This window comes from Neoarius graeffei, chromosome 23, assembly GCF_027579695.1.
Source record: "Neoarius graeffei isolate fNeoGra1 chromosome 23, fNeoGra1.pri, whole genome shotgun sequence".
NCBI lineage: Eukaryota > Metazoa > Chordata > Actinopteri > Siluriformes > Ariidae > Neoarius > Neoarius graeffei.
Window position 1 is genome coordinate 45,329,348 of NC_083591.1, and position 12,608 is coordinate 45,341,955.

At 44.1% G+C, this 12,608-nt stretch overlaps 1 protein-coding gene across 3 annotated transcripts in view; it reads right to left on the reverse strand.

Moving 5' to 3' along the window:
• Positions 1-12,608, reverse strand: part of LOC132871759 (receptor-type tyrosine-protein phosphatase mu-like) — a 444,714-nt gene that overhangs the window by 375,975 nt on the left and 56,131 nt on the right. For all 3 annotated transcript variants that reach the window (XM_060906241.1, XM_060906242.1, XM_060906240.1), the window contains exon 2: positions 7,817-8,091. In XM_060906241.1, the coding sequence (XP_060762224.1) occupies positions 7,817-8,091 (275 nt within the window). The remainder of the gene's footprint in view (positions 1-7,816; positions 8,092-12,608) is intronic.

A 12,608-nucleotide genomic window follows, 5' to 3' on the forward strand; every position in this document is an offset into this window, starting at 1 on the left:
TGGATCTGAAGATGCTCCACTGCCACAGTGTGTTGTCTGCCAAGAGGTGCTAGCTAACGATGCTATGAGATGTTTAAAATGTGTAAAACAAGATGTTTTAAAAAGCACAGATGTTTAAAATGTGAAAAAGAAAAAAAAGAAAAATGTGTACAACAGCCATTTTTTAAAAATACGAATGGAACATTAAGTATAGCAACAACAAAAACTGTAAGGGGGGCGCTGTTGTTTATTTGCTCTCTGAGGGGGGGCTGACTCTCCCACACTTTGAAAACCCCTGGTTTAAAGTGATCTTCATTGAAAAGAACAGTGCTTTTCTTTCAAAAATAAGGAAATTTCAAAGTGACCCCAAACTTTTGAATGGTAGTATATATATATATATATATATATATATATATATATATATATATATATATATATATATATATATATATATATATCATCTCATTATCTGTAGCCGCTTTATCCTGTTCTACAGGGTCACAGGCAAGCTGGAGCCTATCCCAGCTGACTACGGGTGAAAGGCGGGGTACACCCTGGACAAGTCGCCAGGTCATCACAGGGCTGACACATATGCCGCTTTTCCACTACAAACGCGGCTGAGTCGGGCTGAGCCGTGCCGTGCTGAGTCGAGCTGAGCGGGGCTGTTGGAGTTGCATTTCGACTACAACCGCGCTGAACCGTGCTGGCTGGAAGTGGGTGGACACAATGGGTGGAGTTAGCGAAAGTGGGTGGACGTCAGGTGATGCCGTTAAGCAGCGCAAACAGTGACATCAGTGATCTTTTAAGCGGTAGTCTCACGACCCGAATAGTAAACAATAAACATGGAGGACATGGAGTCGTTAGTGTTGCTGGTCTTGGTGCTGTGGCTTGTTGTCACCGACAACGCGGACAGATACTGGCAAGAGCGTATAGATGAGGCGAGGCGCATAAGGCTTCAGAAATTCTCGTAATTCGTAATTATTCTCCTTCCGGGTTTGCAGTGTTTACAGATCCCAACGCGCTCGCGGGGCGTGTGTGGGCGTGTGAGGACACTCCTCCTCACCAATCAGTGCACAGGGGAGTGTCTGCTCACGCCCCCAGCCTCACTCAGCTCGCTTTGGCTCGCTTCAGCCCCACTCCAAAATGGTGCGAGTTTTAGGGGCTAAGCAGGGCTGAAGCGAGCTGAGTCGTGCTGGTTTTTGGTAGTCGAAACGCGAGCCGTGTCGGGCTGAAGTGAGCTGAAAAAGGGTAGTGGAAAAGGGCCAATAGACACAGACAACCATTCACACTCACATTCACTTTAGAGTCACCAGTTAACCTAACCTGCATGTCTTTGGACTGTGGGGGAAAACCGGAGCACCCGGAGGAAACCCACGCGGACACGGGGAGAACATGCAAACTCCACACAGAAAGGCCCTCGCCGGCCCCGGGGCTCGAACCCGGACCTTCTTGCTGTGAGGCGACAGCGCTAACCACTACACCACCGTGCCGCCCATATATATATATATACAGATAAAGATAGTGCACTTGAATTATACCCCTCGTCAACAACAAATGCACAGAGGTGACAAATTCACAAATGCACACAGGACATGAATACATGCCCAAACACATGTGCATAGCTAACATATTTTACATTTCTGAGGTCTTAAGCTGTTGCACACAATCCTTCACATCAAACCTCACTAAACTAGCACTTGTGTTGTCAGTATGTACGCTCCTCAAGTCTCTTGCTGTCCTGATTGAGGCTCATTCCCTCAGAATTACCCTCGTTTCCAGAATGGATGTTTTGTAGTTTGCTTGTCATGGCATGCCACTAGTGCACAACTCCTACTTTATAACACTTTCTCTAAGAACTCCTGAATCAAAGCAAAATCTCTGCCAAATTACACACAACTATATGTTTTTTTTTTAATCTCCCTTAAGTGAGCTGGTAAAAATTGTTTTAATATTTCTTTAGTCCCAGAGATGAAGCTCGCGTTACAGTACGTCGCAACAGGATTAAATAATTTATTACATACGCATACAGCACCCACTGAGAACGGATGGCACAAAATAACTCCCGTCAGAACCCTTTGCATTTAAACAGCGCTTTAATGCTACATCTAAACATGTTTTATAACTCCTCTATTAATGTAACGTGACTTGCAATAAAAGAATACGTTCCTAATGAGGTCCGTGTGCTAGGAGTGTACTAGTCACGTTTCATCACAACCCATCTGTCTGCCCCACCACTGCCGGTTCTAATGGGCTAATTTGGCTTAGCGGCACTCTACTTTGCGAGGTGCGGGGTTTTGGTCTGCCAATTAACACCAGACTTTCCACGAACCCTGGAGAGAGGACACCTAATAAGCAGGCATGTGTGAAATCAGCCTCCTCTCTGTGGACCCCAGCGTGGCCTGCCACATGTGAAAATGAACCACTAGACAGGGAGAGAATGTAATTTTTTTTTTCCTGATATAATAGGGGAGGGTGGTTTTCATTATTTTGTGAAAGAGAGATGGAGAGTGTGCGAGAGAAAGAGAGATCGTGAAGAGGGGCAAGAGAGTAAGGAAGTGAAAGAAGGCTACACAAAGAGAAATAGACATGTGCGAAGATGAAAGGACAGACAGACGGCGTGTACCATTATACTGGATATAAGCGTAAAAGATTACATACAATTACGCATGAAGAAAAAGAGAGGTTCTGACAATCAGGAGAGGTGTAAACAGATACAAAGTACGATGTGTCATACTTCAATAAATTGATAGTCGTCATCATTGGCAAAATCCTGCAGTATAGGAGGAATGAAGCACTTTGGAATGTGAGGTTATAAGAAATTATTAGTCGTACAGGACACTTTTCCGATGGAATAAAAACACGTGTTCTATTCTCTTCGAGCGGGTTTCATTCATTTGGTTTCGTATCATGCAATATTGTTAGCATGTCGCTTATCCTATGTGTATTATGCCACTCTACCCAATGGAGAATGAGCGTTGAATATGGTTTAACAGGGCTTTTTAAAGTGTGGGGCGCGCCCCCCCTGGGGGGCGCCAGAGTTCTTCAGGGGGGGCGCAACGTGAGGAGCCTTTACCAGAGACAAAATGGATCGCTTTTTAGTACCTAATGCCGCTTTTCCACTACAAACGCGGCTGAGTCGGGCTGAGCCGTGCCGTGCTGAGTCGGGCTGAGCGGGGCTGTTGGAGTTGCATTTCGACTACAACCGCACTGAACCGTGCTGGCTGGAAGTGGGTGGACACATTGAGTGGAGTTAGCGAAAGTGGGTGGACGTCAGGTGATGTCGTTAAGCAGCGCAAACAGTGACATCAGTGATCTTTTAAGCAGTAGTCTCACGACCCGAATAGTAAACAATAAACATGGAGGACATGGAGTCGTTAGTGTGGCTGGTCTTGGTGCTGTGGCTTGTTGTCACCGACAACGCGGACAGATACTGGCAAGAGCGTATAGATGAGGCGAGGCGCATAAGGCTTCAGAAATTCTCGTAATTCGTAATTCTTCTCCTTCTGGGTTTGCAGTGTTTACAGATCCCAGCGCGCTCGCGGGGCGTGTGTGGGCGTGTGAGGACACTCCTCCTCACCAATCAGTGCACAGGGGACTGTCTGCTCACGCCCCCAGCCCCACTTGGCTCGGTTTGGCTCGCTTCAGCCCCACTCCAAAACGGTGCGAGTTTTAGGGGCTAAGCAGGGCTGAAGCGAGCTGAGTCGTGCTGGTTTTTGGTAGTCGAAACACGAGCCGTGTCGGGCTGAAGTGAGCTGAAGTGAGCTGAAAAAGGGTAGTGGAAAAGGGCCATATAGCTACAGTGAGTGAGGAGACAGAGTTTGGGCCAAGCAAAAAAAAACAGAGCCTCCAGGATGTTGCGATTTGCAACTTCAGCGCAAATTCAACCAATCCCCGCGAATTCAGGGCGGTGTTACAATTATATCCAATCATCGCAACTTTCCCGCAAATTTGACCAATCGTTGGCGTCGTCTTGAGGTGACGTCGACAAACTACCTTCCGCCTTACTTCCGTGTTTAAGTTCAAGAGAAGCAGCATGTGCGCAGTGTTGCCAGATTGGTTTTAAGTGCATTTTGGCGGGTTTTGAACATGACGTTTTGACTGGAAAACGTCAGCAGTATCTGGCAACATTGCATGATGTGTGAGTGTGTTATGTTTACAGTGAAGCACTGTGTGCACTTTATTTATTTTTTTACTTAATACAAGAAAGTAATGGATGCCAACATTTTTGCCAAAATGGTATTTTATTTTCCATTGTTTAGGCAGCTTCAGCATCATACTGTGAGATTCTGTTCAAATTGTTTTTTTTCTTCTATGAAGCCTGAGCCATTTATTTTATTAGTTTATAATTATTGTTTAATTTAGTCTTCAGGAGAGACTGCCTGCACACAGTACTAGTATTAATAGGTTTTTTTTTCTTACATGAAAGCTGAGGCATTTATATTATATTTTAAGGTAACTTCATGTTGTGCTGTGAGGTTCTCTGCACTTTAACTTTTGAACCAACAGGTGCATTTGGATAAGTAAAGCCTATTTTTCTGCATTTTTGTAGTCCTGGTAATATTTTATATTGGTAAAGTTGTTTATAGGACCATTTCTCAGTGTCTGTTTTTTTTAATCAATAGTTTTTCAGTAATAACTTAATATTTAACATATCACTCAATTTTAATCACAGAAAGAGAAAATCGCAACAATTTCTCGCATCTTTCACTTCCTCCCGCAATGTAATCGCAACAAAAACCTAAAAAACACCGCAACTTTCATCACAATTTTTTTGGAAAACCCCCCGCAACGTCAGACATTTTAGCCCACAACAATCACAAAAAAGGCCCGCGGAATCCTGGGGGACTGGAAAAAGAAGGAAGCATGACCACGATCATTTAAAGCAGGGGTTCTCAACCTTTTGCAACCTGGGCCCCACCAAAGCTGGTTCATTGCAGTTGGGGGCCCCTCTTCTCGCCCCGCCCCCATCCCCCCCCAAACACACTCACCCGCAGTGACGCCACCCGACCTACAGCACCTTATATCGACCGATAGATAGATAGATAGATAGATAGATAGATAGATAGATAGATAGATAGATAGATAGATAGATAGATAGATAGCCCTGGGCTAGATTATTATTATTATCATTATTATTATTATTATTATTAGTAGTAGTAGTAGTAGTAGCAGTAGCAGCAGTAGTAGCATTATCCATAGTAGACTAGCAGTAAGAAAACAACAAAAACAACAAATTATTTGGGTAGAGCTGAAATGGGGAAAGCAAAAATACAGTGTGGGGTAGTAGTCTTTAAAAAGACTGTTTGGGTTTTGCGCTGTATCGATGGATTGATGATAGTAGACTAGCGAGAGTCGGCACGAGTTAACTCGGCAAGAAACCAGACTAGTGTGTGTGTGGCAAGCACTCACACGGTGGCCACGGTATGCAGACTCACTCACGTGACGTTGCGTCATGTTCGCGTCACGGGCTTAAAATAACCTACACACAAGATTTTATGATAGATTGATGATAGATTTTATAATAGTATTGATTTGTATGTAATAGTCCAATGTCCTGCATTTTGACATGGGTAAATGTGTTGCATCTGCTTAGCTACTATAGCCTGTTAGCCCCAGATTTTTTTTTTTCCTCCATACATGAAGCCTACTCGCGACCCCCCTGGAGTACCTCCGCGCCCCCCCGGTTGAGAACCACTGATTAAAGTTTGGATTTTCATGGACTGGATCTGAAGATGCTCCACTGCCACAGTGTGTTGTCTGCCAAGAGGTGCTAGCTAACGATGCTATGAAATGTTTAAAATGTGTAAAACAAGATGTTTTAAAAAGCACAGATGTTTAAAATGTGAAAAAGAAAAAAAGTGTACAACAACCATTTTTTAAAAATACGAATGGAACATTAAGTATAGCAACAACAAAAATTGTGTGTGTGTGGGGGGGGGGGGGGCGCTGTTGTTTATTTGCTCTCCGAGGGGGGGCTGACTCTCCCACACTTTGAAAACCCCTGGTTTACGATATTGCGTCGTTATCAAGACAACATGATGTCACACGTCAGACTGACTGACAGAGTGACTGACAATTTGTAAACAAGCATGGCTGCCAGGTTTACTTCATTAAATACAGAAGATTTTGAGAGAATTTTGAAAGAGAAAGATGTGTTGAACACCTGAAAGGAATGTATAATAATAATAATAATAATAATAATAATAATAATAATATTGGCTGGGTTTTTTTCATGGTATATCGGACATATTCCATTCAGCTAATATGATACTGAACTCCTCTTCGACTCTTTCAATATCATGCTAGCTGAATGATATACCATGAAAAAAACCCAGCCAATATTATTTAGTTACTATAGATACAGGACACTTTTTCGATGGAATAAAAACGTGTTCTATTCCCTTCTAGCGGGTTTCATTCATTTGGTTTGATAGCATGCAATATTGTTAGCATATCACTTATCCTTCGTGTATTACATCACTCTACCCGACGGAGAATGAGCGGTGAATATGGTTTACGATATTGCATGGTTGTCAAGACAACATGACGTCACACGTCAGAGACGTACAGTAAAACTTCCGCGTTAGCGAGTGACTGTGACAATTTGTAAACAAACATGGCCGCCAGGTTTCCGTCATTAAATGCGGAAGATTTTGAGAGGATTTTGAAAGAGAAAGATGCATTGAGCACCCGAAAGGAATGTGTATGCACAGTAATCGTAATGATAATACTAATAATAATATTGGCTGGCTTTTTTTCATGGTCTATCAGATATGGGCAATTCCATGTAAATGTCAACCTCACCATGCAAAAATAAAGCAACATGTAATACATCAAAACCACTCCCAGAGATATCACCTAGGCCTGTATTTTACAGATGTGAATAAGTTGAACCAATTTGTAACCAACCTAATATGTCACTGTCAGTCTTTCTTTCTTATAATGTAAAACCCAAGCTAAAATCAACTTTGATCATGTACAATTCTATATTATTGCCACAAGCCACAGAAATGTATGCTAAAATCCACAAAACAGCAAAACAATAGCCATCCTAAATATTATTTAAGAACTTTGATAGTTTTAGCTGATATTTAGAGAGTTTTTCAAAGGGTTATGGTGGTTAAATTGCTGATTTTCTAAACATATGCCATGTCTATTTCAGGCGCGTCACATCCATAACGCTGACTTTTCCTTCCGAAACTCTGCATGAAATACAAAATATTTTAAACAAAGATTTTTTAATACTCACCTTGGACCCCTCTATCAAATGGATATCTCCATTTCGACATTAGGTTTACAATTTCAGAGAGTTTGATAAAAATGTACAGTCACCCAAGAAAAGTGATACTTTTTCTGTCACATCCATAACGCATCTTTTATTGGCATTTTCTGGCATGCCCTAGATGTACTATGGGAATTGTTCTTGTTCTATCACTTCTCCAGTATGGTACAGCCTTAAAATATGCAACACCTGTTTAAATACTGGGAGACAATAAAACATGCACTGGGTCATTTGTTGCCATTTTGAGTTCAAGTGTCACGTCCATAACGCTGGAATTACTCATATATTCCATTCAGAACTCGTCTTCGACTCGTTCAGTATCATGCTAGCCGAATGGAATATATCTGATATACCACTCAACGCCAGCCAATATTATTTAAATATTTGAAAAATTAACATACTTACCTGTCAAGAGTGATTTTCCTGGGTAATTTAAGCTCTATGTGTACAACTGTGTGTATACGTCTTCAATCATTTTTATAGATAATGAAACACACTGCAAAATAAGCAAAAGAACAATCCACTGTCCCTTCTTTATCATGCTTTACTCCTCACCTGGTAGAAGTTGGGCCAGTAGGTGCTGATAGCGAGTTCCACTTGGGTCCAGCTCCTGCTGACGGGGCCTGAAGTGTTCCACACGGGTAGACCAGTGGGGCTGTTGTTTTCTTTGATGTAGATATTGAGGTACCCGGGGCTGCCTCCCTCCCTACCGGACAACAGGTACTGAAATGTGACACAGTGTGTGTCGTTCTCTTTGAGCTGGGGACTCAGTAGCTGGGCTCTCTGTCCGGCGAAACGGCCTGACGTGTTCACCATCATGAAGGCTGAACCTGGTGGACGAAGAGGCAAAGGCATCAAGGAAGATAGTTACACTGCTAACATGAAGCACTGTGTTTCCACCTGCAATATGCTATCAGGATGTCTCATCTCATCTCATTATCTCTAGCCGCTTTATCCTGTTCTACAGGGTCGCAGGCGAGCTGGAGCCTATCCCACTTGACTACGGGCGAAAGGCGGGGTACACCCTGGACAAGTCGCCAGGTCATCACAGGGCTGACACATAGACACAGACAACCATTCACACTCACATTCACACCTACGGTCAATTTAGAGTCACCAGTTAACCTAACCTGCATGTCTTTGGACTGTGGGGGAAACCGGAGCACCTGGAGGAAACTCACGCGGACACGGGGAGAACATGCAAACTCCGCACAGAAAGGCCCTCGATGGCCACGGGGCTCGAACCCGGACCTTCTTGCTGTGAGGTGACAGCGCTAACCACTACACCACCGTGCCACCCCGCTATCAGGATGTAGAACAGAATAACCTACTTTATAAAGAATAAAGAGAAAAATCTGCTGATTGAATCGTGCATAGTGTTCCACTCTAAGTGCAAACATCTGTACAGTTTTTGCCAAAAGAAAACAGCTTGGAACGATGATCAATAGGCAGTACTGGGTTGATTTACAATACTGGGTTCATGATTCAATTTTCCCATGAGAAAAAAAAAGAAGAAAATTACATGACCAAAAATACCATGCAACATTTATTTTCCTATTTTAATTTATTTTTCTTTCCTATTTCACAACTTAAATATTCCTTTTGTTAAAGCTGAACAAAACCCCAAAAATAAACTCTGTTTTCCGATCATGGCAAGTGCCCCGCCCAATTTTAATTAAAAATAAAACTTTATAACAACAATTTATTCATTTTAAAAGTTGCGATATTGCTAAAAATAGGCCGACCTGGGTACCTGCCCTGAAACCGGATATCCACTTGTGATGTACGTTGAACACTAGTACACTGTTTGCCTTGGTAACACAGAGCCATTGACTGAGAAATTTTCTAGAAATTTTTTTTTGGTAGTTTTTCTGTGGGGCAGCATGGTGGTGTAGTGGTTAGTGCTGTCGCCTCACAGCAAGAAGGTCCGGGTTCGAACCCTGTGGCCGGCGAGGGCCTTTCTGTGCGGAGTGTGCATGTTCTCCCTGTGTCCGCGTGGGTTTCCTCCGGGTGCTTCGGTTTCCCCCACAGTCCAAAGACATGCAAGTTAGGTTAACTGGTGACTCTAAATTGGCCGTAGGTGTGAATGTGAGTGTGAATGGTTGTCTGTGTCTATGTGTCAGCCCTGTGATGACCTGGCGACTTGTCCAGGGTGTACCCCGCCTTTCGCCCGTAGTCAGCTGGGATAGGCTCCAGCTTGCCTGCGACCCTGTAGAACAGCATAAAGCGGCTACAGATAACAAGATGAGATGAGATGAGTTTTTCTATGCAAACATGAAAAATGTGCTTGAAAAAAAGTGATTCAACCATATATGTCAAGTCAAGTTTATTTGTATAGCGCTTTTAACAATAAAAATTGTCGCAAAGCGGGCGGCACGGTGGTGTAGTGGTTAGCGCTGTCGCCTCACAGCAAGAAGGTCCAGGTTCGAGCCCCGTGACCGGCAAGGGCCTTTCTGTGCAGAGTTTGCATGTTCTTCCCGTGTCCACGTGGGTTTCCCCCGGGTGCTCCGGTTTCCCCCACAGTCCAAAGACATGCAGGTTAGGTTAACTGGTGACTCTAAATTGACCGTAGGTGTGAATGTGAGTGTGAATGGTTGTCTGTGTCTATGTGTCAGCCCTGTGATGACCTGGCGACTTGTCCAGGGTGTACCCCGCCTTTCGCCCGTAGTCAGCTGGGATAGGCTCCAGCTTGTCTGCGACCCTGTAGAACAGGATAAAGCGGCTACAGATAATGAGATGAGATGAGACATTGTCGCAAAGCAGCTTTACAGAATTTGAATGACTTAAAACATGAGCTAATTTTATCCCTAATCTATCCCAATGAGCAAGCCTGCGGTGACGGTGGCAAGGAAAAACTCCCTCAGACGACATGAGGAAGAAACCTCGAGAGGAACCAGACTCAAAACCCATCCTCATTTGGGTAACAACAGACAACATGACTATAACATTAACAGTTTTAACATGAAGTCAGCTTCGTTGATGCTATAAACCCCCCACCGATGGAAACCCGAGCGCAAAATCGTTCACGACAACCGCAGTCCCAAAGTCAGCAAGTCAACTGCAGTCCCCAGCCACAAAAGCACCACTGCAAGAGTCCAGAGCATCCTCCAGGCACGGCCCCACATGGGGCCGTCCTCCACAGGAGCGATGCGATGAGACTCCAACCAGACACAGGGCACCAGGATGGATCAGGCAGGTCCGAGGAATAGAAGAGGTCAGCATTTTTATATATCTAAAGCAGAATATGAGCCCAGGGAGGAAGAAACAAGTGGTGAAAGTGATTCCAGCGATACCGGAAGAAAGGAAATGCAGCCATTTTGCTGCTTGCTCCTTCAAAGTAATATCCTTTATAGAATTGAGGATGGCAAAAAAGCGATTGGGTGGCATGGTGGTGTAGTGGTTAGTGCTGTCTCCTCACAGCAAGAAGGTCCAGGTTCGTGGCCAGCGAGGGCCTTTCTGTGCGGAGTTTGCATGTTCTCCCCGTGTCCAGGTGCTCCGGTTTCCCCCACAGTCCAAAGACATGCAGGTTAGGTTAACTGGTGACTCTAAGGCCAAGTTTACATTAGACCGTATCTGTCTCGTTTTCTTCGCGGATGCACTGTCCGTTTACATTAAAACGCCTGGAAACGCCGGGAAACGGGAATCCGCCAGGGTCCACGTATTCAATCCAGATCGTGTCAGCTCCGGTGCTGTGTAAACATTGAGAATACGCGGATACGCTGTGCTGAGCTCTAGCTGGCGTCATCATTGGACAACGTCACTGTGACATCCACCTTCCTGATTCGCTGGCGTTGGTCATGTGACGCGACTGCTGAAAAACGGCGCGGACTTCCGCCTTGTATCACCTTTCATTAAAGAGTATAAAAGTATGAAAATACTGCAAATACTGATGCAAATACTGCCCATTGTGTAGTTATGATTGTCTTTAGGCTTGCCATCCTTCCACTTGCAAGTGGTAAGTGACGCGCATGCCCGATATGCACTGAGATCACACACACAGCGGCTCAGTCCCGAATCACTGCTTGTGCGCTTCACTCGCGCGCTCTGTGAGCTGCGCAGGGCTGGAGTGCGCACCCTCCAGAGGGCACTCGCTGTTCAGGGCGGAGTGATTTGGAGCGCAGGATGCCTGCGGAGCCGAGCGTATCCGTGTATTGGCGTTGCTATGTGCACGCGAATCGTGTATTGGCGTTGCTGTGTGCACACTAATCGTTTTAAAAACGTTAATCTGATGATCCGCTGATACGGTCTAATGTAAACCCCACCTAAATTGACCGTAGGTGTGAATGTGAGTGAGACGATTTATCGTTGTACAATATATTGTTAAATGCCGCATGAGCCAAAACACTAACACTGTTGCTCTGCAGACTACAATACTCTTCCTTAAAATAAGTTATACCATAGTGTCTCAATTCTGATTAGTTAGAAGGTGTTAAATACGTTTTTATAACAGCAGGGCTTGGACGGTAGTGCTGGCTGCAAAGTTTATATCAATGTTCCCATTCTAATGCATTAGTAGTATTAGTAGAGGACGATCAGCATTACTAATAGTAACAGTTAATTAACGGGGACTCCATATAAACAGATTTTAAAATGGATAGGTCTCTGTATAGCTGTCTGTGAGGAGACATTCATTTGTGGAAGTACAAGTAGTCTCGAGTGTCAGTTGTTTGTAACGTTCAGAGAAAAAGCCGCAACTTTCTGCCATGGCAAAGTCTTCAAAACAGATGGTGGTTTCTCCGTAATATAAGAAGTTTCTTTTGTTTGTTTGTTTCTTTGATTAACTGTTGAGCAAACTATAAAATAATTGACGACAACTTGTTTTCTGGATGTTCCACAACAGTCAAAATTACTATAAATAGACCAAATCATCACGTCATTCTTTAATGAATCAAAAAAAAAATATTCATGAAGACACATTGCTGTAGTATAAAACAAATAATCAATTTTGATTTGGTAATATCATCACGCCTTGCTGTTGCTGATTAATTTCCTTTAACAGCATGCCCTGCCACGGTGGTGTAGTGGTTAGCGCTGTTGCCTCACAGCAAGAAGGTCCTGGGTTCGAGCCCCGGGGCCGGTGAGGGCCTTTCTGTGTGGAGTTTGCATGTTGTCCGTGTGGGTTTCCTCCGGGTGCTCCGGTTTCCCCCACAGTCCAAAGACATGCAGGTTAGGTTAACTGGTGACTCTAAATTGACCGTAGGTGTGAATGTGAGTGTGAATGGTTGTCTGTGTCTATGTGTCAGCCCTGTGATGACCTGGCGACTTGTCCAGGGTGTACCCCGCCTTTTGCCCGTCGTCAGCTGGGATAGGCTCCAGCTTGCCTGCGACCCTGTAGAACAGGATACAG